Source organism: Prionailurus bengalensis, chromosome C1 (assembly GCF_016509475.1).
Source record: "Prionailurus bengalensis isolate Pbe53 chromosome C1, Fcat_Pben_1.1_paternal_pri, whole genome shotgun sequence".
In the NCBI taxonomy this organism is placed as follows: Eukaryota; Metazoa; Chordata; class Mammalia; order Carnivora; family Felidae; genus Prionailurus; species Prionailurus bengalensis.
In genome coordinates, this window is record NC_057345.1 from 167189430 (window position 1) to 167215883 (window position 26454).

The 26454-nt window shown below is 40.6% G+C and overlaps 1 protein-coding gene across 25 annotated transcripts in view; it reads left to right on the plus strand.

Moving 5' to 3' along the window:
* OSBPL6 (oxysterol binding protein like 6) overlaps nt 1–26454 on the plus strand; it is a 123484-nt gene that overhangs the window by 62067 nt on the left and 34963 nt on the right. For 9 of the 25 annotated variants that reach the window (XM_043577167.1, XM_043577175.1, XM_043577166.1 and 6 more), the window contains 4 exons: nt 283–415; nt 8006–8109; nt 19182–19347; nt 22852–22985. In XM_043577167.1, coding sequence (XP_043433102.1) covers nt 283–415; nt 8006–8109; nt 19182–19347; nt 22852–22985 — 537 coding nt within the window. Of the gene's footprint in view, nt 1–282; nt 416–8005; nt 8110–8684; nt 8778–13836; nt 13912–19181; nt 19348–22851; nt 22986–23834; nt 23859–26454 lie in introns of all 25 variants that reach the window. The other 16 variants (XM_043577151.1, XM_043577150.1, XM_043577149.1 and 13 more) reach the window with 7 other exon arrangements.

Genomic DNA, 26454 nt, shown 5'->3' on the forward strand with positions numbered 1-26454 from the left:
TAAATTTTTTGGGAATTTGAGCTGGCAGACCCTTAAGATATAACATACATCAGTGTTTTCCACTCCTCATATGGTGGAGATAGCGGCTTAATGAGTGTTATCACTTACGAATTTCGGCTTCACTGAGCATGTACACATTTAACCCCGAGGCTTCCTCCCTATTTCCAGCGTGCTCTTTCTTCTCTTTTTTGATGTCACTTTGAGGATATCTCAGAAAAATTGTTTAAATCACTTAAATATACTGTTTCTGCTTAACCATCCATTTCCTCTCGTTCATTGTAGGTGCAAGCAAACAGCTTTCCATGGCAGTCCCCTTTACCGTGCAGCAACAGCCTCCCCGCTACCTGCACGACCGGCCAGAGCAAGGTGGCAGCCTGGTTACAGGACTCGGAAGAAATGGACAGGTGTGCAGAAGGTTAGTTCTTGCCCAGGGCAGGCTCTCAGGATAAGCCACGAGAACATAAACGAAAGAGGTGAACTTGAACTGTGGATGCTGCTCCCTTCCCCCTCCAGCCTCCTTGTTTGCCTCCACCTTTCTAGTTCTTATTTTTCTGCACCAGATCCTTCCCCTTCCTGTGACTCCATCTTCCTACCACCTGTTCATTCTCCTGCACCCTCACAACTACTGAATCTTGTCTCCCCGTTCCCCTGCCTTTCACCCCTTTCCGCTTTGGCCTTGCCACCTCCTTCCTCATCACCAGTCCCCGTCTTTCTTCATTAGCCTCCTACCTGCCCCACCCCACACCCTGGGGGCAATCTCACAGCCCAGTACAGCCCCCGGGGTACCTCCACTCTTGCTCTCGACTGCTGCCAGGTCACTTGTACAGCTTCCTTTGCTGCTTCAACTTGTCCTAGAGCAGGTGTATGTCTCCTGACAACCCGCAATAAGTAGCAAAATTATATGGCATTTCCTAGCCACACTTAACCTGTTTTGGTGTTCCACCATGGGACAGTTATTAACCATTCTGAACATATACACAGTTCCCTCACTCTGCCATTGTGGAGCCTCTTAATCTCCAGAAACTTTTCTATTCCCTCGTAATAAGCCTGACTGAGCATTTTGGCCCAAACTGCCCCAGACCATTTCCATTCTATGAGATAGTTTTCATTTGACCTAAACTGAGAAAACAAGGATAACATGGCAAGGATTTTATAAAGCTAAATTGATTTAATTTTTAAAAATTATTTTGTGATGATATTGGGCCTAACTTATTTATATTAAATTATTTGCTCTTATGGAATTATGGTGAAAGTAGATGTTGGATTATTTTCTTATGTCCTCATTTAGAAAAACTGAAGTTTGGCAATTCATGTTGATCCCAACCCCCAAAAGTATATATATATTTTTTTGTTCTATGTGTGTGTGAACTCAAAGTCTACAGCATTTTGATTAGCCCTGGACACATCCCATACTCAATCTTTATGTGAAAATATGATTTTACACAGGATGTTATATTCATAAAGCATGTCCAACTGACATTCCATTCAAAGGCTTGTACTTAAGTGTATTTACAAAACACACAGATATTCATCTGAGTATATGGTCTTCAGGTTGGGGAAAGAAGCCAAACCTCACTGTCTTAAAACACTGTAGTCTCCCCTCAGCAGTGGTTCTAGATGTTTCCACCTGTCTACTAACTTCGCAGTTTTGTAAACATGCGTGGTATTTAACCTGGCTGCCTCCTTTGCCGACAAGATTGACACCATCCACTGGGGCAAAATCCATTCATCTGACCAAAGTGAAGAGACATTGGCTTTGATGCCAGGAAAGCCCCTGGCTGGTGGGGCAAGAGGGATGCGTTTGTCTCTCTGCGTGCTCTAGAATACTCATGGCCCTTCCCTGTGCCTCCTCTCCTGTCTTGGGGTGCTCCTGCTTCTTCCCACCCTGACTACTCTACCTGTGTCTTCTATCCTGCCTCTCTGTTTCCTTCAGGATTTAGTGCAATAACTACCCCTTCTCTGGGAGACAGCCTTATCTTCCATTCACTTCTACTCTCTGTCCATAGACTCCAGCTTCTCTCCGTAATTTGATATTTGCCCCTTTTGCTCAAGGAAAAAGGCATTCTTAGTAGCAAGAGGTCATCTGATCTCCACTCTGTTCTCAGACCTCATCTCTGACCTGCCCTGTAGGACCTCCTCTGTGAGAACTTCTCCCTGAGACCCCATGAAGTTTTCCTTTTTCTCCAACTGCTCCTTCTCTGTTTCCCTGGATTCTTGTCTGGTCAGCGTCAGTTGTGGGGATCGATCAAGGTTCAGTCTTCTGCCTTCGGCATCTGTAATAGTAACTCTGGTTGACTGGGAGCTCGTTAATGGGCCAGACACTGAACTGGGCGCCTTACATACGTGGTTCATGTGAATCTTCACAGTAGTACCAGGCAGGAGTTAGGAACCATGTGTTTATAGATAGAGAAACCGATGCTTCGAGAGGTCAAATACCTAGCCCGTGTTACACAGCAAATACTTGGGGAGAGCTGGAGGGCTAGGGCAGGCCAACTGGATTCTAACGACTACGCTCTGCACTTCGGAGGTGACAGGCATGCGCATAGGGTCAGCTGGAATCTCTATTTTGATGAGATAGTGGTGATGGTGATGGGAGTGGTGGCGGTGATGGTGATGATGAGGGGGGTCGGTGGCAGTGATAATAGCAGCAGCTAACAGGTATCAGGCTCTTCCTGTGTGACAGGCACTGTCCTAGCTGTTTTGTATGCATCAACTCATTTGATCCTCTCAGAGCCATTTTACAGATGAGAAAACCTAGATTCAGGGGAATCAACTCACTCGGACCAAGTTCACACAGCTAGTGACGGTGGAATTGGGGTTCAAGCGTGGGTGGTCTGACTCCAGAGCACATGCACCATAACCCTCTCAAAAAGACTGAAAACTGCATAAATCTCAGCTCCTCATCCAGCCTATGTTTTGTTCCTGCCGCCTCTCCTCGCCATTGGCTCCGTCTGTGTGTACTCTCTGTCACGCCCCTCCTCAGCCTGTCTGAAACCAGCCTCTGTCTTCTCCCGGCAACAGCCCCAGCTGCTGGGCTCCCCTATTTTTGTCAGTGCTGCTGTCATAACCACCTCTGAGACCTGAGAGGTTTTTTGACCCTCCCACTCTGTTCATCTAGCCCAAACTCAGTTCTGTTATTTCTTTGAAAACACCCACCCTTCCCCCTGCCCTCATCTGCCCTTCCTCTCAAATTGCTTCCCTCCTCAGACCCACCGTTCACCTAGTCTCTGGCCGGTCAGCAGCCTTCTGGCTGACATTGTCGTCCTCAGTCTCCAGCTCTGCTGTTCACCTCTCATAGGCTTTTGGGAAATTGCTGTTATTGAACGTGTTAGCGACTCTGGACCGGCATTTCCATGTTTTTTAATGTTTATTATTTATTTTTGAGAGTGAGAGAGAGAGACAGAGTGAAAGCGTGGGAGGGGCAGAGAGAGAGGGAGACAGAATCCAAAGCAGGCTCCAGACTCTGAGCAGTCAGGACAGAGCCCGACAAGGGGCTCGAACCCACAAACCGTGAGATCATGACCTGAGCCGAAGTTGGACACTTAACCGACTGAGCTGCCCAGGCCCCAGGCCGGCATTGAGCAAGCCAGTGCACTCAGCCGTGAGACGTAAATATTACTAATCCCCACTTTGCAGAAGAGGAAAGTGAAATGCCTACAAGTTAAGGAATTTGCTCAAGATCACACAGCTCCCCTGGTGAAGATGTTTGACCTACCCTGAAGCCAGTTCTTTGCCCATGACATACTTCTCCCTTCAAGACTGACATATCTTTAGATAGCTTTTATGCAAAAAAATCCCTTCAAGTGTTTCTCCATGGGCTCTGCAGCCCAAACTACTTAGCCCAGCATTTAACATCTACCCTTCAGGAGTGCCTGGGTGACTCAGACGGTTGAACATCTGACTCTTTTTTTTTTTTTAATTTTTTTTTTTAACATTTATTTATTTTTGAGACAGAGAGAGACACAGCATGAACAGGGGAGGGGCAGAGAGAGAGGGAGACACAGAATCGGAAGCAGGCTCCAGGCTCTGAGCCATCAGCCCAGAGCCCGACGCAGGGCTCGAACTCGCGGACCGCGAGATCGTGACCTGAGCTGAAGTCGGACGCTCAACCGACTGAGCCACCCAGGCGCCCCAGAACATCTGACTCTTGATCTCAGCTCAGGTCTTGATCTCAGGGTCTTGAGTTCAAGCCCCATCTTGGGCTCTGCACTGGGCATGAAGCCTACTTAATAATAATAATAATAATAATAGTAATAATAACAACAACAACATCCACCTTTCAGCTTTCAGTCCCTACCTACCCTTTCGACTTTGCTTTCCTTTGGCCCAACTGAACGTATTTGCTATTTCCTGAACACACTTGCATGTTCCCTCCTCCGTGCTTTGGTGCGCATTGTTCTTTCCCACCTGCAGGGCCCTTTCTGCCCTTCTGCACCTTTCTCTTTTGCTGAATCCTTTCCATCAATCCTCCAGACCCAGAAAAGATTCCAGTCTCTCTTTTAAGTGTGCTCTGATGATATCTCTCTATTTTCTAAATTCCCACAACACTTTTATTTTTAGTCTCTCCTAATCATTTCATAGAGTCCCCAGTATTGAGGTTTATATTTCAAAAATTCATCATGTAACATCTTGAACCCATAATATATCTGATTTATAGTGCTAATACTCAAAGTGGTGAACCATTCATAGATCTGAACTTACATCAGTCCAGATCTCAATTACATAAGGGAATTGTTTGGCTCTTGGAAAGCATTTTTCCCCCATGGAAATGAAATGTTAAATTAGTATTCTGTATGCCAGTGTTGAAGATGGATACTTAATAGTTTAACATACAAATTGTTTGCAATTTTTTTTTTTTTAATTTTTTTTTTTAACGTTTTATTTATTTTTGAGACAGAGAGAGACAGAGCATGAACGGGGGAGGGGCAGAGAGAGAGGGAGACACAGAATCGGAAGCAGGCTCCAGGCTCTGAGCCATCAGCCCAGAGCCCGACGCGGGGCTCGAACTCACGGACCGTGAGATCGTGACCTGGCTGAAGCCGGACGCTTAACCGACTGCGCCACCCAGGCGCCCCTGCAATTTTTTTTTTTACCAGAATGTAAATTCCATGAATCTTACTTGATTGCTATATTCCCTATACTTAGAACTGTACTGAGTACCCAGTGTCTTCCATCAGTGGTATCTAAATGAGATAATAGATTGATAACTTTGGACATACCGTAATTTATTTAACCATTCCACAGTTGGACGACTTGTTTCTTTTTGGAGCAAGGTAGAACATGATGGGAAAATAAGTACATTGCTAGATATTTAAGTTTTTAACTGTTCACTATTATGAACTATCTCAGCAGTTTTTTTCTCAGCATAATTTTCCTTTTCCCCATTGCTAAAATTAGATTTAATCTTAAAGAAATTTTAGAGATTTCTTTTTTTAAAGATACCTCTGTTGCCTTTGGCAAATCTTTATAATCCTTATGTACATCCAGACTTAGGCAAGCAGTGAAATCCTGCCAAGGAGTTCATCTCTCCCATATTTCGAGCGATAGAAGTGGTGAGGACGGGTGCAGCTTGCTCCAAGTTAAGGCCATGCGGCATGATTAAACACAGTGTGATCAGTACTTTTCTGGGTTTCATAGCGTTTTCCCATCTACCACCTCAGTGGCTACTCTAAAGCAGGAAGGGAAGAGGCGGGTATATTACTGCCACCACTTGGCAGGTGAAGAGACTGCAACCCGGAGATGTAAAGTCAGTCCGTGTCACCTGAAGCTTAGTTTTAGGTTTCTTGCCTTGAATCACTTTCATTCACAAAGATCTCTTTCCATTCTTTTAGAAAAAGAGTGGATATTATTTTGATGGTTTGAAGCCCCGTTTCCAGATTCCTATGCTACCTCCATACACCGTTTGTGTATAATAATCACACTTAGTAAGAAGCATGGGTGTCATATTCACTAGATGGAAGGCTCAATGCATGGATAATGTGAAAAAATGTCCCTGCTAGCATGGTGCTTATGATACAGTTTTGTTCTTTAAAATGCAAATTAGGGGTGCCTGGGTGGTTCAGTCAGTTAAGCGTCTGACTCTTGATTTCGATTCAGATCACGATCTCACAATTCGTGGGCTTGAGCCCCGTGTCAGGCTCTGCACTGATGGTGCAGAGCCTGCTTGGGATTCTCTTTTTCCCTTTCTCTGCCCCTCCCTTGCTTGTGCTGTCTCTCTCCCAAAATAAATAAATGAACATTAAAAAACATATAAATAAAATGCAAATTAAAATGTAGGCCCTTTCTAGCCCATCTCCCTTCTCCTCTTCCCTCTAACCCTCCTTCCTTATTTGCACTACTTTCTTCCCTCTTTCTTTTCCTTTCATGCTCTGTATTTCCTACCCTCCTGAACCAGTGGACCCTTGTTTTCTTCATAGGGAAGAGGATGGGAGCACAAGGGCACGGCCTCCCCTGAAGGTGGTGGCAGGTGCTGTCTTCTTCAGTACTGTCCTCCACACACCTCCTCTCTGAAGGAGTTTAAAGGCACTGATGGCCAACGGTTCTCTGAAGAACAACCATTGCCCTTGAGCAGCCCATCTGGGCTCCATGCTCAGGCAGATGCTGTGAAGAAGAGGGTGTGGCCTGGCCCTATAACTGCTGCTACCCTGCTCTCCATAGAGTGTGCAGTGATTGGGAGTCCTAGAAAGACCCTTGGAGTAGTAGCTCCTCTGGTTTTTTGTTTTTTTGTTTTTAACGTTTATTTATTTTTGAGACAGAGAGAGACAGAGAATGAACAGGGGAGGGTCAGAGAGAGGGAGACACAGAATCTGAAACAGGCTCCGGGCTCTGAGCTGTCAGCACAGAGCCCAACGTGGGGCTCGAACTCACGGACCGCAATCACGACCTGAGCCCAAGTCGGCTGCTTAACCGACTGAGCCACCCAGGCGCCCCTAGCTCCTCTGTTTTTATATGCAACAAAAAAGTCAAAAATCCCCCAAACACAACTCCCTGTGTTATTTGGCCCAGCTCATCTTGAGCCATATTTAACAGCAATATTTTGCTGCCTGTACTATATCTGTAAAAATGCAGATCCTTGAGACTTAATGAGAAACAAAGAAAATATAAATGAAATTTCCCACCAAAATTTGACTGACTACATACTCTAACCACTTTATAATATAACAGATTTATAGATGTGTCCTGTTGCGGTCTCTTTATAAACAGTATACGTCCAAAAGTAATCACATAACCACCAGCATGTTCTAAATATTGATAATTGTGTAAGTAATACTAATAACTCAATACTCTTGTACCAAAATTCAATTTTTAAGAGTGATATTTTATTATGCAAATCTTTAAAATTCTCTCTTGTTCAAATATAGCCAAAAATTAAAAATAAAATTAAAAGCCATTTCTTCATTAAACATTCAATAAGCTTCATGCCCAGGTGATTCTCATGCTGCTGGGCCAGGGAACACACTTCGAGAATCTTTGGTTGTGTTTAGTATAACATCCCTCAGAGGTTTTAATGAAATCATTCATTGCAACATTGTTAGTGATCTAAACCACAGAAAAATATGTCTATCTGACTTTGTATTCCATCTTATTTTCCTGAACTTGACTTTGACTCCATCCAAATTCCAGGTAGCCACCTTGTAAACTATGTTAGGAGTAAGTAGACAGGTTCCTAAGACTAAAACCATACATACAACTGCTGAAGTTCCCTTGAGTGTGCTTCCTATGTAACAAGGGCCACCTGAACAGGAAAGTGAACACACACAACTTCACTGAGATTGTCGTGGCTAGCTGTTAACTCGTAAGTAGGCATTGACTTCATTTAATCCTCAATGCTTTTAAGGTGCTAATCTGGAGAAGGGTCTGTTTTGTTTCATTTGCCAGTATCATCATTATATGAACATGGTTCTACCTAATCATACTTTCCATAATTTGGATTGACTGTCTTTTATTGCCATCCCTGCCCCTCCCTGCCCAGTTCTAACATATTTTTATTTCTGATTTTTCTTAGACCTTGCACACTGCCAGTCAAACCTTGTGGAACTTAGCAAACTCCTGCAAAATTTGGAAATACTTCAGAGAACCCAGTCAGCACCTAACTTTACTGACATGCAGGTAAACATTACCAAAAGGACTTTAAGTCATTAACACAGAATTTTTACTGGATTGTTCTACGAATATATAAGGTAACATTTAAAAGGAAATGACTAATACAGTACAAATTAATCTATATTCTGGAGTTATTCTAATATTTTTGAATTCATGGTGTCATTGTGTTAAGATATCTATTTTGACATCTTAATGTATATTTTATATCTAAGTACAAACTCATAGAAGAAATAAATATGTGAATTATTCTTCTATGTTTGTGTCACATTAGAAATGATAGCTTTGAAGATACAACTTAGTCTCAGAATTACTGCCATTTTTTTTATGTAGGAAAAAAATGCTAAAGATCTGTAATCCCGTTTTCCTTTTGTATAGCAGACAGATATATTTTATGATCAAGTTCTTATCTCTGCTTTTTATGCCCACTGTGCGTCAGATAGGACTTTCTCTCCTGGCTGGTTTGCTTTAGGGTGGCTAACAAGGATTCTTTACTAACATGCTATGCTCTCTTTGTCTATATCTGTATCATCTGTGTGAACTTAATAATACTTTGTTGCTTTTTAACTATTTGTGTAATGTAGGCTAACTGTGTAGATATTTCAAAGAAAGACAAGCGGGTCACAAGACGATGGAGAACAAAAAGTGTCAGCAAAGATACAAAAATACAACTGCAGGTACAGACTTTTCCTTCATTCATATTTTTATATGATTTTAAGGTGTTAGTCTTTATATATCAATTCATAGAAGTTAAGAAGTTTAAAGCAGCTGAAATACTTTAAAGCCAGGGCTTTACAGACTGAGTTATACTATCTAAAATAGCGAGAAATCTATTCATCTTACTCTGGAATAAGTAAAAATAATTTAAAAGAAAGGTTAAAATGATTTAATAGGACTACAAAATGCCATTTTCCTTCTCACTTATGGCCTTTGAATCATTAAAATGTAATTTAACAAAAAATTACCTTAAAAATCTAGGCTAAAAATCCAGTGTGTTGTAATGAGCACTCATTTATATACACTTGATCTTAAAAGAGCCTTTTATGTATTAGCTTTATCCAAAATTTTATGTATCAATGAAAAAGGATGAGGTCTGCAAAAGATTGGAAGTCAACAAACTCAGGCTCTAGTGTAATCACTGTGATTTCCTGGCAGTGTAATCTCGTGCATTTCTATTAAATTTTCTAGGTTTCCATTTGCTCCCGGGGAAGGTGATGGAGTTAACTTAATTATCTCTGAATTCCTTTTCAACTCTAAAATTCTATGATTTGTCAAACAGAGGTATTATTTGACGATCAACAATCACTTTTAAAATCTGAATCATGAAAGTCTTAATGACTCATGATAAATTTACTTGAAATTTATTGTAAATAAGTTATTTATTTGAATGAGTAGTTTAAAGTTTTTCAAGAAAGAACATCTTATGTTATTGCATCGAAGTGATATGAAATATGGTAAATGCCTAAAACCTCTTGTGTCATAATCATATTATTTTCAGATCTTTACACCAGAATGTTTACTATTCTGATCCTAACTATATATTATCTAAAAAACTCTTGCCCCAACAATCAAAATCAGACTTAGGATTTTGCTTTTCTTTTTATTACACCATAAATCAATTTTTGGTGTATTCTAAATATTCTTTTTTTTTTTCAATATATGAAATTTATTGTCAAATTGGTTTCCATACAACACCCAGTGCTCATCCCAAAAGGTGCCCTCCTCAATACCCATCACCCACCCTCCCCTCCCTCCCATCCCCCACAAATATTCTAATAAAAGGTAAAAGGAACTGCTTTCCAGAAATCTTCAGTGTCTTCTGAGTGAATAATAATTCTTTAATTCTGACCATATTGATATTCTTTGTGTTGTGTGTAAGTAACAAACTCTTTGGTGCTTTGCTTGCTAATAGGATATATTTGAAAATAAATTTTCACAAGCACTAAAGATTCATGGTTTTTTTAGTTAGACTGTCCACATTCTAGGAACACAATTTATTGTGTTCCTTTATTCAGTATGTTTTTGTGTGTTTTCTGTTCAGAACGTTAATACTGTAGAAGACATATGTGCCAGATGACTTCACCAAAAATTTACCTCAAATTGCTTTTGGCAGTTTCATTTGCTTTGAGCACGTGATTGTCTAGTTTTGTGGGGCTTTTTAAAACATGTTATCTATGGTTCTCATAGCCAAGAAAGAAAGAACCATTATAAAAATAATTGAAGAAGGCCGCATCATATGAACATATACATTTGTAGACAGATGTTGTTTCAATCTCGTTTTTATGAGGTATGCCATTGAACACATTGCTGTTCACAGCCATTGCCTTGAAGAGGCTGGCTGGTCCTCAGAGAGTCTGAGCGGGATGCCTGTGGCTGTCCTCCCATGGCCGTGAGGCTCACTGTGGTCCCTATATCTCTCGGTTTTTCCTGGAGGAAACAGAATGCAACTCTGAATAGCCCTTCTAGTCACAGACTGTGCTTTTCTGTATGAGGAGAGTTTATGAAGATGTTTTTGAGTCATCGGAAGTAATTGGTCAAAAAACAGGAAAATATTCTTCATTCGTACTTCCGCCGCATATTGGGGTAGTTTGCTTTTAAATGTTTATTTATGCTTTGTTTCTGTTTTGCCAAAGAGTAACAAAATGGCCCTTGTGATTCCAGTTCAATTATTTTTGAGGGAAACTGAAACCACTTCATTCCCACACTCAAAGAAAACGTTAAACTTTCAAAAGTAGAAGATTCAGTTCTGACTCCAAGTGGAAATCACTAGGCCTGGAGGTGGCAGTGAGCTATTTATTACTCCCAGAGAAACCCTGCGCTCAGTTAGATTGGTAAAACAAAACGTATTGTAGAGTGAATGCTGCAGAATTTGGGACTGTCCCTGCACCTGTGCTGCTTACCCAAACCAGCAGGCCTTCTAGCCGCCCTTAGGGTGCTCATTATTTTTTTTTTAATTATTTTTCACATTTATTTATTTTTGAGAGACAGAGAGAGGCAGAGCATGAGCAGGGGAGGAGGGAGAGAGAGAGAGAGAGATACAGAATCCGAAGCAGGCTCCAGGCTCTGAGCCGTTTGTTAGCACAGAGCCTGACGCGGGGCTCAACCCCACGAACTGCGAGACCGTGACCTGAGCCAAAGTCGGATGCTCAACCAACTGAGCCACCCAGGCGCCCCTGGGTGCTCATTCTTTATTAACAGGAAGTTACTTGGAAGTTTCTCCAACATACACACTTGGCTAGGAAACCATAAAATTAGCCGGGGATGCCTATGACCAATGTAAATGTCTTTACTCGTCATTGTTTTGCTTACAGAAAGACATAGCATTTATCTTTATTTAGTGGATGAAACATACCTACCACCTTCTCCCACCCTAGTACACAGGTTGTTCCCTCCTTGATCACAGGAGCTGAGGGCAAGTGTTTATTTTGAGCCCACCGTCATCTCCCTTCTTGAACCACTTTCTCTGTGTCGTGGTGGCAGCCAATGTGAGAGGCTTTGTAGGGAGTGGCTCGTTTTTCAACCCCTCTGTTGTTTGTAACTTGTGGTGCACCAGCCCTTTGTGGAGGAACCTCGACGGCCTGGTGGTGGTAATGGTGCTTGTTGTCACTGCTGCTGTTGTTATCGGTACTGTCGCACTGACCTTTGTATTCAGCATTCTGCAGTAGTTGTTGTTTTGAAATGATTATAAGACAGGTCATTTAGAAAACTGACCTCGGGAAAGTAGCAGTGAAGAACGTGTTACACTGTATGTTCGGGATCTTATTCTTCACATAGGTTAGGTTGTGCTATTGATCTGAATATGAAGGTTAAATGTTGGATCTGCATGGCCGTATTTCTACTAGAAGCTGTTGAGAAGCTAGCCTCAGAAATCCTTCATGTGATTCATCGAAGGCATTTTTTCTGGAAGGCTCTGTGGAGATTACCTTTTAGAAAAAGGACTTTCTCCCAAACTTCAGGTTTCGGGTTCTAATAAAAATCTCATTATAACCATCACACCGTAACAGTTTGGCTGTTTTCAATGAGGTAGAGGAGGGCGAGAAGGGACTGGTTTGTGAAGGGTTGCCACAGACCTGAGAGCTGCTGGGTTTCCTGCATGACTAATCGCACAAATTAATACCAGATCCCTAGTTGTTGGAGAGAATGAGGACTAGCAGGAAGCATGGAGAGTAGCAGATAAAGGATCTGTTGTCATTCATGTGTAGCTGTCCTAGACCTCACAGGTGCTCAAATTATACTGAAGGGTAAAAATGAGTTCTTCCTCCTTTTACTTACTACATGAAAGATGAAGGGGTTCTGTGTAGAAAACTTTTTGTGGAAAGCACATTATACAGGCATATGTGTATCCAATAAACATACACGTAATGCATGCAGAAGATTTATGAACGTGGAAGAGAAATGGGAATGTCACGTGGAAACTTCGAAGAGGATTAGAGAGATAAAAATTTAAAATGTTTTTCTGTTGTTCCAAAAAGGCTTAAGCAGTCATACTGCTTTTCCTTAATCTGCACTGTTAGGTGGTATTAAGTCCCTCTCGGGTCACTGGAATTGAAATGACTGCTCACAATCACGAAGAGTGAGGGTCTGTCAGATGGATGCAGACTTGAGTGGTTAGAAGGAAATATCATTCTCCTATAATCCTGGCCACCAAAAAGAGACAGAGAAGAAAGCTCCGGTATTCTTCTACTAGTTTATGCATAGATGCACATCACTAAATGAAACCCATGCTTTCCGGTTTCCATAGTTGATTTTTGTAAGCACTGTGCCAACACACTGAGGACGTTGAGTGTTGTGTTGTGTTGTTTGTTTGTTTTTTCTCTATGCTGTGGGGACTGGCTTCCTCCTTGAAAAATTCTCCAACCTGAAAATCCCAACACCATTCCTAATGTTGAATCCCAGTGAGCTTTCTAGTAGGGGAATAAATGGGAAGCTGAAGATTCCTGGTACCCTTGCTTGTGTACTTTTCCTCCCAGTAAGGAACAAAAAAAAATTCTGCCTGGCTGATGGGAGACTCCCATTACAACTTGTTGGTTTTGGCCTTTGCACATTATTTATTTAATCATTTTTCCTGAACTTAGGTTCATCTTTGCTTCCATTGATTGGAAATGCCGTTGGTTTCATACAACGTGACATTGCATGGGTAAAACAATATGCGCATTTATTTTACCGTAAAATCACAAGCTGTTCATCACTTCATAATTTCCCATATCCCTTTGGGGTGGGGTTATATTCAGCAACTAGACTTAAACGTTGAGGGGTTCTGCAATGAAAACAACGAACTTTGGGGAGCCTGGGTGGCTCAGTCCGTTGAGCGTCCAACTTCGGCTCAGGTCATGATCTCGCGGTTTGTGAGCTCGAGCCCCGCGTCGGGCTCTAGCTTGGAGCCTGGAGCCTGCTTCAGATTCTGTCTCCCTCTCTCTCTCTCTGCCCCTCCTCCATTTGCGCTCTGTCTCTCTCTGTCTCTCAAAAATGAATAAATTAAAAAAAAAAACAACAAAAAACTTTTCTCACAGCATTACGAATGCCCCTTCGAGCACTTGTCAGGGCTACGATTTAGGACAAGTCAACTCCACTTAAAAACTCTCCCTTTCCCTTGTCCGATTATCTCTCACCCTCCTGTATCCTGTCCTCTCCTCCCCCGCCACCGTGTCTTCCCCTCCCCGCTCCCCGTGTCCTCCTCCCCGCCCCCCGCCTCCCCGCGTGGCCTCTCCTCCCTCCTCTTCTCTCATTCACTGTCAGGAAGGGCCATCTGCGAAGGGCCAGTTCAGCACCACTCGGCGCCGGCAGAGGCTAGCGGCAGCAGTGGCTACAACAGTGAGTGGATTTCAATCTCAAGTGGACATTTAATAAGAATGAGAAACTGCCCAAGCGTCACCTTCCCTGTCCCAGTGGTGCCCCTTCTGTGTAGCCGCATCAACTGTAACCCACTCCCGTGCTGGCCTAGCTTTTGCATGCTCTCTGGCTGTCTCTGCATGGCAGGTGTTGCACATGGGTATTCGTGTTTGCGATGGAAAACTACTCCCTGATCCAGTTCTTCAACTGTCCGTGTAAGAAACCATGTAAATTCGAGGTTGCAAAACTGAGTAACCTGTTACTGATACAGAATTTCCTAAAATGATATTGTTATCTATCTATCTACTTATTTATATATTTTTTTATTTTTTATTTTTTGGTCATACTGATATCAGAACCCCTGCTAACTGATTTCTGTTTTTCTAAGAAAAGTCATGTTACTACAGACATAAATTGTGCTTTTTTTTGTAGCATTGTGACTATTTGAAAAGGATGTGAGAATAAAGAAAAGAGAGGGTAAGAAAAGGTGAATTTTGATGTCATTTCTAAATGGCTACCCAAATTACACCTAGCGAGGGAAAATTGTTTTCTGGAAAGATTATTGAGCTGAAAATCAGAAAATACAGTGTGGAAAGGAGAAAACTACAAAGTTAAATAGTGCTTAATGTACATATATAGAGACAGGTTGGTTTGTTTTGGTTTTAAGAGAAAATACGATGGGTATTAGGAGGATAGAGTAAGTATTGAAACAGATAAGGCAAATAACCAAAATTTTAAATTGAGTAGAAGCTGTTTAGAATAGTGAATGGTGCATTCTGAATAGAAAATAGACTATGTAAATACAAGAACCCTTTGCTGGATAAAAGCAGATCATAATATTTGCTTACTCCTGACATCCTGTCAACTTTTTAAAATACAGAATACTGAGTTCATAGCAATCGTGGATGTTAGGTTTTTCTGGCTATTAGGTAATATTTTCTGAATTAACAATAGTCTTGCCCTTGCTGATGGTGGAATATACTTGAAGGCTAGAATTGCTGAAAAACATGAAAAGGTTTTGGTTGCATTGTAAGAGACTGGATACTCATGCAAGGATTGTTGGGTTTCTATTTTTGATTAATAACTGACTCCTGCCTTATATCTGGGTGCTTAGCTGGATCTTTTGACAGATAGAATTGCTTTTGATTATGAAATGAACCAGTGGCTTGGAGTTTATCAGGGAATCGATTCTTAAACTCAGTTTTGTGAACATTTAAACAAATCAGTGAAACTGATATATGATTAATCTGTATCTTATGCATGTATGCATAATATGTGACACCATAACAGATTATTACAATAGAAAAATGTAAAATTAGGTAAGTAGTTCTTAATCTTTCATTTATAAAATTCAGAAATCCAGATGATTTTCAAAGAGAGAACAGTACCTCAGTATGGAAAGGAAAGGTCAGTCCTCTTGTGAAAATACCTGTGGTTCCTTAAATAATGTCCTTCAAGAATGCATGCAGGGAAGTGATTGTGTTTCTACTGTGTTCATCTTTCTAACTGCAGATATATATATATATATATATATATATATATATATATATATATATAGTGAGTATAAGAAAACTGGGATTAGAACCTATTTAAATAGAATGGGAAACAGAAAAGAAAAAGCTTTTAAAAGCAGAGAGTATTAACACCCACCTCTCAGGGTAGCAGTGACCACAGAAGTTAAGAATAACTTCCAATAATTCCAAGCATCAAATGACAAAAGCTGGCGACATTTAGTAATTATTCAGAAATAAAGGGAGGAAATAGTTACTCTAAACCTTGTAGGATTTATAGCTTTGACTCCATAGCAAAGTATAACACCATCTAGCGGGAACTTCAGCTTGCTCCCTTGGCCCCCTCATTTATATATCAAGTGATCCGATGCTGGTGACTCTTAGTGTTCTTCCGAATTCCCTGTCTTCCCTCTCCCCAGCACTAACTCATCCTATACATTTTGAGCGTGTCCTATTTTACCTAGAATTCTTCCAAATGACTCCTAGCTACTTACTCTCCCTCAGAGAGAAAGAGACCCATTCAAGTGTGTGGGGCCGCTGAGATTGCTCCCAAAGAAAAGTATACCCAAAGGAGATGTTTCAGAGATGTATTCTTGTCGGTTCCTAACACTGGAACTTGAAATGGTTCACTTATCACATCAGCCAGACCCAATAGAACAGGAGTTTGGGAAAAGAGACACACCGGCCCCTCCCCTCAGAAGAACACCGAGGGCCCCCAATGCGATCGGTTCTCCACCCGAGGCTCCCTGTACGTGTGAGGCAGAGGAAGGACAGCAGGACACTTTCCACATTTGCTCCATCAGTTGTATATGCTTAGGATCTTAGACCTGCTTTTGTGTCTTCCTTTCCTCAGTCATGTTTACCATTGCTGTCGTTCCGCTATCGGTCATTTCTCTTTTAACTTCTTTACAGACAGGTGTTCAAAGTACCTCCTAACACCCCCATTCCAAACTGCAGTTAGCTGGTACCAGAATGTTCCAGGATCAGGCTTCTTCCCCAGCACAGGATCTCAGGGAAGGCTTGGACTTCTTTCCTGAGCAGGGTGTAAAGTCCGCAGCCAGCACTGAGGATTCTAGGGCACAGACCATGAGACCTGTCGACAGCTCCCATCCCAGCCATCACTGACAGAAGACCTAGCTACCACTTCAGTTTCTGAATCCCATAATACTCAAATTGATGAACACAAAACTGAAGGGGCTGAAGAGGCATTCAGTTAGAGTTAGATTAATACATCTCCATTTGTATTCTCAATTTCACGTCATGAATGCTTCAGTTAAAATGTCCATTCCATATACTACTTTTAACAAAAAGAGTACCAATATAAACATTTTCAGCCAGAAGTATATAAAAATTAGGTTCAGTTTCCCAGGGAACTGTCTGATTGCAGTTGGAATGGAGCATTTTGAGTGCTTTTCCCTGGGGGCTATATACAAGATCATTTTTACTGTTTGCTTTTTAGGTTTTCTGTTTGTTTCATTTTGACTGCCTAAGTTACCAATTTAAACTTCCATTATGTTCAAGAAAATAAATGTGTAATGTGTTTTTCTTCTCAGCATATTATTCTAACTTTTAATAGACAGGCCATTATCTCAGGGACAAGTCTGAGCCCTTACTGGAATGTCTGGGCCTTTATTGCATTGTGGCCTCCACTGGCCTCCCTGCCTCCCCTCCTACTTCATGCCAGTCCTTGGAGTGTTGAGGGCACCTGGATGCAAACAGAACCCTTTTCTATGATCCTCAATGCGTTTCATTCTCCATCACCAAACACCACCATTTCTTTTTCTTAAGCGCTCTTCTAGATCTTTGTGTCCGGAAACCATCTCCTTAAATCTGAACACTCCCCGGTCTACCCATTTGCTCAAGTCACAGTTTCTCCCCATGACTTCCTGATCTCCACCAGCCTTCCCATGGATTCTCTGTGTCCCTCCCAGAGGGCTATGGGCTTACTGCTCTTTCTGGATTTAGCATCCTCACAGTTAAGGTCAGAAATGCCCTTCATCTGTCTTCGAATATTCTTCTACATCCTTTAGAGACATCCCCAAAAGACCTCAGTCATTATCACAGAGTTACCTGCACAGGTTTCTAGCACATTATGGAACCCAAGGATTCCATTTTCTCAAATGGCTTCTCTGCCACTTTTATGTCTCTTCTCAGGAATAACAGGAATTCTGATCCTGCCTAGATAAACCAGTTGTAGATGTGTCCCAACCCAGTGTAACCAAGGTCCCCATGAAGGACAAAGTAGAGCTACTTGGTAATTCCAGGTACCAGATGCTTTGGATATCATATATGAACGTGCTTAGCTTGGCTGAGTTTAGGGAGAAAGCTTCATGCCCACTTCCTTCCCCAGTAAGTTTTGGATATCCTTTGAGATAATAACTCCTTGCCACTGCCATGGCAAAGCTACATGCAAAGGACCCCCTCCAGTCCCAGCTGCCCTCACACCGGGCCACAGACTGCCGTTCAGCCTAGGTTTTTTGGTTTGCTCCTTGTCTTCCATTTATCTTCTGTATCCTCAGTACACATGCACATGCTCCTTTTCCCGTCCTCTCCTCCTTTTTTTCTGTCTCACGCTCTCCATCTCTCCCTCCCTCCCTACCCCTCCCCCACTGTCTCTCATTTTCTGTCAAGAACTTTAAAGCTAAATCAAAATGTGGAAAAAAGGAAGTGGCTCTGATATACATATACATCAGACAAGCATATTTCCTGTTAGCTAGAAGGTGTGAACTACCCCTTAATTTATATAAAATTCAGCTCTTGGAGGAGTCTAAACAATGATTCTTGAAGACATCTGAATGAACATCTGTGCAGTAAGAATTAGGGGAGATTACTGGTGATCTGATTTACGGTAGGAATTGGTATTCTCATTTTCTAAGAATGTTTGGCCTATGGCATTTGTAATAGTCAGGTATAACCTTCCAGAAGGAGAGGGAAAGGTGCTTTGCCCCCACCCATCAGAAGACTAGCCCAGATCAGCATGAGCAAGAAAGTACCTCTAGCCATTTGGGAAAATCTATAGTAATATGACTTTTTTTACTTAATGTTTTTCAATATTGGCCAGTTCGTAAGCCACATTCATATGTGTAACAGTGTTGTATGTGACAAAGGGAAACTACAGTAATTTATTTCACTTACAAATATATTTGTAATAAATCAATTTCACTTACAAATATATTTTATATATAATATATATTTCACTTACGAACATATTTTAATAAATCAATTTCAAATTTATTTGTGTCCCTTTAAGCCATTATTGTATTTACTGTTAAACTTATTTATGTTTTGTCTGATGGCCATGGAGCAAGTAAATCTTTCTGTCTAGGTGCCTCTTGAATTTTTACCTGTTCTGTAAGCTCCTGTTCCGGGCCCAGAAACAAGTGAGCATAAAAAGCCCTGTGACACGAGTACCCAGACCTTGTAAGAGAGTTCAGGCTACTGTTTCCTGCCAGCAATTTTTTAGACACAACTGTATCGATGCCTGTCCTTCCTGTCATTCTGTAGCCCTCTCTCCCTGTAACAGGGAGAGGCCAGTGAGTCCACGGGCAGTACCACCTCAACCATGGGGAGTGAGGCTCTTTCCCACCGCAGCCACCTGCAAATTAAATGAGTCCTGAGTGTCTCTGCGTGTATCGTTGGAGAGGAATCTAGTATTTTGAAGAAGGGAAGAGATCTTTCCTGTGTAACAGAATGTGGAACATGTACGGTTGCTCTTTTCTAACTGGTGTCTTGCCCTCTCAGGTCCCTTTCAGTGCTACCATGTCGCCAGTTCGCTTGCATTCCTCCAACCCCAACCTGTGTGCAGATATCGAGTTTCAGACTCCCCCTAGTCACCTCACAGACCCTCTGGAAAGCTCAACGGATTATACAAAGCTTCAAGAAGAATTTTGTCTAATTGCACAGAAAGGTAACAACAAACATAACGTGCCCTTTATAGAAGCTCTCTTCTTTGGTGAGAGATTACCATTTACTCTCTCATCCTTGCCTAGGTGGTCATGGTAGAAAGATTAAATAGTGCATATACTGATTGGAGTTCTATATAAAGAATGCAGTGGGGTATCATGCCTGCCTCTTGGGAGTACACGCATCATAGGTTTACAGTTTTGACTGAACAAAGAAAAGTGTCATGAGTGGGGAGAAAAAGGAGGAAAGACAGCAAGTTTTTCTAGGTAGGCCACCAGGACGCTACTACTCAGCATCTTTTTTTCGGTGTCTTTTAGTTATCATTTCATACCTACTTGTGGGTTATCCTCACTTAGCAAGGAGCTCTGTTGGAATCTTTCTTTTCCTTTATTAAATAACACTCATGGATTGTACCTTACAGTCTATAGTTCAGGCAGGGCTCGGGTAGGCAGTTCTTTTGTGCCATATGGCATTGCCTGGGCTCAGTGGTATTTGGCTGGAGTCTGGATTGGGCTGAAAAGATCCAAGGTGGCTTCCCCTGTGTTCCTGGCATGTTGGAGGGGTGGTTGCAAGGTTGCACATAACTGTGTTCCTCTTTCTCTCCATGGCGGCTCAGGACTCCAAGGGGATAGAATAGATGGGGATAGAAGCTACCAGTCCTGTTCAAGGCCAACTCTGGGATTGGGACAGTCACTTCCACTGCACTCTACTGCTCAGAGCCTCACAGGCCAGTTCAGATTGGAGGGGAGGGGAAGCTGACCCCACCTTAGAGTCACTTTTTTTAATATTAAATTTTCAATAAGGTGCGTTGCATAGGTTCAGTTATTGCCATCAGCCATAGAGAGCAGGGTGTAATAAATAAGAGTCAGGGCAGTAGCTTGTAGGTGGATTGAGCAGTCCTATCTGTGTTTACCAAGAGCCTGGGTTCCAAATTACCACCCTCGCTTTTGCTACAGTATTTAAGTTTCAGTCACTGAAATTCATTTTTTGATCTAAGATAGTGCCTTCCCAGGCGTTGTCTTTTAAAATGCATAATCTCAGGGTGCCTGGGTGGCTCAATCAGTTAAGCATCTGACTCCGGGTTGCAACTCAGGTCAGATCTCACAGTTCATGGGTTTGAGCCCCATGTCAGGCTCTGCACTGATGGTCTAGAGCCTTCTTGGGATTCATTCTCTCCCCTCCCCCCCCCACCGCCTCTCCTGCCTATGCTCTCTCTCTCTCAAAATAAATAAATAAAACTTAAAAAAAATAAAATGCATAATCTCTTAGAGAAAGATATACATTATGTTGTTTTCAGTCACTAACATCTTACTATAAATTAATGACATTTATTTACCCTGGGGCTATTGGTAATAGGTGCTAAAATATTTTGAAAATGTGTGCTAAATAGAACATCTCAAGGGCGCAATAATGCCCAAGAGCCTGGTAGCTCAGGAAAAGAAGGGGCATGCACTGAGGGCATCTCTAGGAATGTTGAAGTCCACAAAATTTTATACTGTGAAACTATCAGCAAAGATGTACTATGAGATATTTCTTCAGTTCTATAATCCGGAAACAGTTAAACTAAATCATCTCTCCACTTTTTTTCTGTAGATTTCCCAATTGCAATTCTGTAAGGCCAACTCTCTTTCACCTGCTATTTTACTCCTGCTATTTTTTTTTAAGTTTATTTATTTTGAGAGAGACAGTTGAGTAGGGGAGGGGCAGAGAAAGAGGGAGAGAAAGAGAGAATCCCAAGCAGGCTCCACACTGTAAACATGGACCCCAAGGCAGGGCTTGAACTCATGAGCCTCAAGATTATGACCTGAGCCAAAACTGAGTTGGATGCTTAACCAACTGAGCCACATAGGTGCCCTATTTGCTAGTACGTTTTTATTACACTTCTGAGCCAGATGCTAATTATGTCAATATTATTTTCTGTATGTAACAGCATAGGATTATGGCCAGTAAAGCCAGTACCTTTTACTTCTAACAGCAGGGGCAGGAGGTGGCTGTAGGAGCAGGTAGAATGAGATAACAAATGTGTGAATTAAGTGTGTATAGCACAGCCTCTAAAAGGAGATGAATAAATTTGAAGATAGCCCCAGGAAAGTTTTGTGTATTCAGTTGCAGTCCTGAGGTTTTCAGGAAATCCAAGTTTCAACAGGATTTTAAAGCCCCTGTTGAAACAACATATTTTTTTCTAACTATGCTAGAAAAAAGGGCTTTTCTATGACTACTGGTTGAACTCTTTAGAAAGAATTATGGATTTTGAAGTGCATGAGAGTCTGCTTATAGAACTGCCAGTGGGGTTAATGTATGCCAGCTATCAAGTTAGTAACTTTAAATTGATGATGACTAGAATATGGCACATAAATCAATAGATTTTGAGTCCCTTGTGATCCCACTGTTTTGCCCTCTTAATTCAGGCCAGTGTTTTTTGCTAAGAATTTCCACTTCTTTTAAAAACAACCATTCTTAAACAAGGAAATTCCTATTTTAGAAGACTGCATATTATAGAAACTGTTATTCTAAAGATAGGAGTTGGAAATTCAGCCTTCTTGTATTTCGGAATTAACGACAGCCTCAGATTTTACAAATGTAGGTTATTAGATGTACAGAAATGGGGGGGGAGGAGTTGTTTTTATTATTACATGTATTTTGGGTGTTTTTTTTTTGGTAGCTGTACTGATATGTTTGACATATAATATTTCATAAGTTTAAGGTATACCTATTGATTTGATACACTTGTATATTACAAAATGATTACCACTATAGCATCAGCTAACACCTCCATCATGTCACATAATTACCATTTCTTTTTAGTGGGAAAACATTTAAGATCTACTCTCTTAACTTTGAGGTATGAATACAATATTATCAAATATCACCAAACTGGTGTATTTCCAGAACTTATTTCTTTTAAAACTGGAAGTTTTACTCTTTGAAAGCACTTCTCATCAAGGTATTCCTGGCTGAGAGAGTAATTTAAGTATTATTTTCAAGTCCAAATCATTTCCTACCTCGAAGGGAACTAGTCAGGACTTCTAAATCACCCTGTTTTATTTTCGCAGGATTTATAAAATGTTCTTTTTGAGTACCTGCTTTCGGAAATAATTACTGGATAGTTCTAAATGATTTGCACGAGAATTCATTGTACACAGAACTGTTAATATTCTTATCAGCCAGTGCAGAGTAAAACTTATTCCTTTTTCTTCATAGGAATTATAGAATAATTTTTTAAATATCGATATTTAAGAATTAATATCAATTTATTTTATATCCTGTTTCTAAGTCTTTTCTGGTAGGAAATGCTAGAGTTTCCACCCTGATTAATTACCATTACTGTATTTTTTTTTGTGTATTGATATTTTGAAAGATTCCATTGTAAGGCTAACTTGTATTAGACTGTAATGTCATCTTTCCAGACAATGTCTATACATGAGTTAAAGTGCTAAGAAATGTATCATTTTGTATATTCTTTCTGGATGCATTTGATCTTTGTTTCTCACTTTTTCCCCCATTCCAGTGCATTCTCTTTTGAAGTCTGCATTTAATAGCATAGCTATAGAGAAGGAGAAGCTTAAGCAAATAGTTTCGGAACAGGATCATAATAAAGGCCACAGCACGCAAGTGGCACGGCTCCGGCAGTCACTGTCTCAGGTAAACGAGGGTGTTTGTTTCACCGTCTTGACACATTCCCCACCCTGTAAGGCAAGGATAAGGGTGGAGGTGGTCCATCATGGATGGCATGTTCAATTGAAAATCCCCTAAGACGTTGCAGTTGCCTGATTAAAATTTTAAATTAAAGCTTAAATTAAACTTTTCTTGCAAAAAAAGTCAAGGTAAGAGAAAAAATCAACCAAACTTGCTTGTAAACATATAATTGCTATTTCAACTGATTGAATACTTTTTGATGCTTCTCAGTGGCCATTGATAAGGCAGTCCCTGGTTTTAAAAGAAGAATCATGCATTTATACTTGGCTTACTCTTTTTAAAGTATGTTCTAGAATATATTCCATCCAGTGTTCAATAGAACAGAATCTACTAAATCTTCCACACTTACTATTTTTTCTCACTTACACTGCATCTTAATCTGTTGAAAATTACTGATTATTATTACCTTTTGTTTTCTTTTCTGATTTATACTTTTAGGATTTTCTTCCTATCTAACTTATACTCCCTGAAGCTAGACTCCTATATTTCAAGACATATTGTGCATTATAAAATATATTATTTAATATATTCATTATATATTATTCAATATATATTATATTGATTAATACTAATCAAATCCTTATATATATCTAAGTTGGTATTTCTGATAAAAATCCTTTAAAACTGTACGTAACGCTTTTTTACACTGAGCAATTCCTCTGAAATAATTTCTTCGTTCAGTCTATAACTGCACTTTTAAAACATCCTTTGAGATCTCAATGTTGTTATGTGATTTTTGTGTGAGAACTCAGTGTTTATATAAAATATTGTTCACTTCCTGGTGCCTTGGATCAGAGTGAAGGAGCAAGCAAATCCTGGGTAAGTGGTTTTCCATGTGGATCAGCTCCCGCTTGAATAGTTTCCCTCCGTCCCTGAAAGTAGACTTGAACTGTCTCACCATGTTTTATGTACCTGAACCGTCAGCTAACTTTCAGTGTTAAGTTTCATGCTACTGTGTATTGTTACCTGGGCCACACTTTTGTTACCCGTAAAACACTGTCAGTTGAGGTGCATATTCTGCTTCCCGTGCAAAACTGGGGGACTCAGGAGCATGAGCATTCAAGCATTCAAAGCAGCAACTGTTGTGCCAGTCTGCGAAGGGGTTTCTTCATAAGCATATTTTAATGGTTTGCCTTGGGCTCCTTATGTCATGTATGTGTTGAATCCTCGGTCTGTGTTAATTGATCTTCTGAATCATTATTTTAAAGTATTACGAATCAGAAAGATCAAGCTCCTGGTTAGATAAATGTACAAATGTCATCCTGTAAACATGTAAAATATACTTTTATCCCCCTAAATGTTGCAATGTTTCCTTTAGATGTATTAAACGATAGAGGCTTAGTGGTACAAGCTTATGCTAAGAAAAACAAGAAAACGTATTTTTTCTTTCTTTGCACATTTTTAAAAAATTTTTAATTGTAATTACCTGGTGCTTACCACAAGTGCACTGCTTAATCCCCATCACCTATTTCACACTTCCACCCCCCTGCCCTATTCATCACCCCTCTGGTAACCAACAGTTTGTTCTCTATAGTTAAGAGTCTGTTCCTTAGTTTCTCTCTCTCTCTCTCTTAGTTTCTTCCTTGTTTGTTTTGTTTCTTAAATCCCACATATGAGTGAAATTGTATGGTATTTGTCTTTCTCTGACTGACTTATTTCGTGTAACATTATACTCTGTAGTTCCATTCATGTTGTTGTAAATGCCAAGATTTCATTCTTTTTATGGCTGAATAACATTCCATTGTGTGTGTGTGTGTGTGTGTGTGTGTGTGTGTGTGTATGCCACATCTTTTTGTCTATCAGTTGATGGACACTTGCGTTGCTTCCATATCTTGGCTGTTGTAAATAATGCTGCTATAAACACAGGTGTGCATATATTCCTTTGAGTTAGTGTTCTTGTATTCTTTGGGTAAATACCCAGTATATGACTGCTGGGTCGTAAGGTAGTTCTATGTTTAACTTTTTGAGGAACCTCCATACTCTTTTCCACAGTGGCTGCACCAGTATGCATTCCCACCAACAGTGTAAGAGGCATCCTGTTTCACCACATCCTCACCAACACCTGTTTGTTTTTCCTTGTGTTTTTATTTTAGCCCCTCTGATGGGTGTGATATCTCATTGTAGTTTTTATTTGCATTTCCTTGATAATAAGTGATGATAAAGCATCTTTTCATGTGTCTGTTGGCTGTCTGTATGTCTTCTTTGGAGAAATGTCTATTCATGTCTTCTGCCCATTTTTAATTGGATTGTTTGTTTTTTGGGTGCTGAGTTAGGTGTATCAGTTCTTTATGTGTTTTGGATACTAACCCTTTATCAGATATGCCATTTGCAATTATCTTCTCCCATTCCATAGGTTGCCTTTGCCTTTTAGTTTTGTTGATTGTTTCAAAATGTATTTGTTTCTTGCTTGCTTGCTTTTTTTGTTGGCAAACCAGATAATGAGAAATAGAAATATGTTTTGGGGCATCAGATGAAGTTAGAAATGATGATAAAGAGAAATTTCTAAAGTGATTCATTTGTTCATTTATTTGTTATATTTCATTTAATTGATTGTATATTAGGTATAGTGCAAGGTATGGAACACCAAAATGAAAGTAGCCCTGGCTGTGTTCCCAGGAAGCTTATGATCTGGTTAGTGAGATAAGCAGTATTTACTAAGGAAACAGTTAAATGGACCATGTGATAGTCCTTTCAGAGCAGCGTATGGGTGGTGCAGATTTCCAGAGCTCTGGTTGTTCAGAAGAACGGGAGATCCCTGACTTCTAAGCAGAGCCACAGATCAGAAGGAACTGAGCCTTGAATGGGACCTAAATAGACAGCAACAGTTCACAAGGAAAGACCTGATGCTAACATGATAAAAGCAAAATAAAGCAGAGTTACATTAATTTTATATTTCCTTCTCTTATCAAAACATAATTTACTTGCCTCTAAACTTAAAGCTAAAAGATTTTTTTTTTTTAATTTTTTTTTCTCAACGTTTATTTTTTAATTTTTGGGACAGAGAGAGAGAGAGAGAGAGCATGAACGGGGGAGGGGCAGAGAGAGAGGGAGACACAGAATGGGAAACAGGCTCCAGTCTCTAAGCCATCAGCCCAGAGCCTGACGCGGGGCTCGAACTCACGGACTGCGAGATCGTGACCTGGCTGAAGTCGGAGGCTTAACCGACTGCGCCACCCAGGCGCCCCAAAAGCTAAAAGATTTTTGTTGGGTTGTTGTGGGGTTTTTGCTGTGGGTTTTTTTTGGGGGGAGTGGGGGCTGTTATATATTTATTTATTTATTCTATATATATTTTATGTATACATTTTTTTAACCAGAACACTCAATTTTATCCTCACAAAATGTAAAAATAATCTGGTACTATAAAGATAGTTTGTTATACCCTATTCTCTAGAGAATTCAGTGTTTCCAGTTGTGT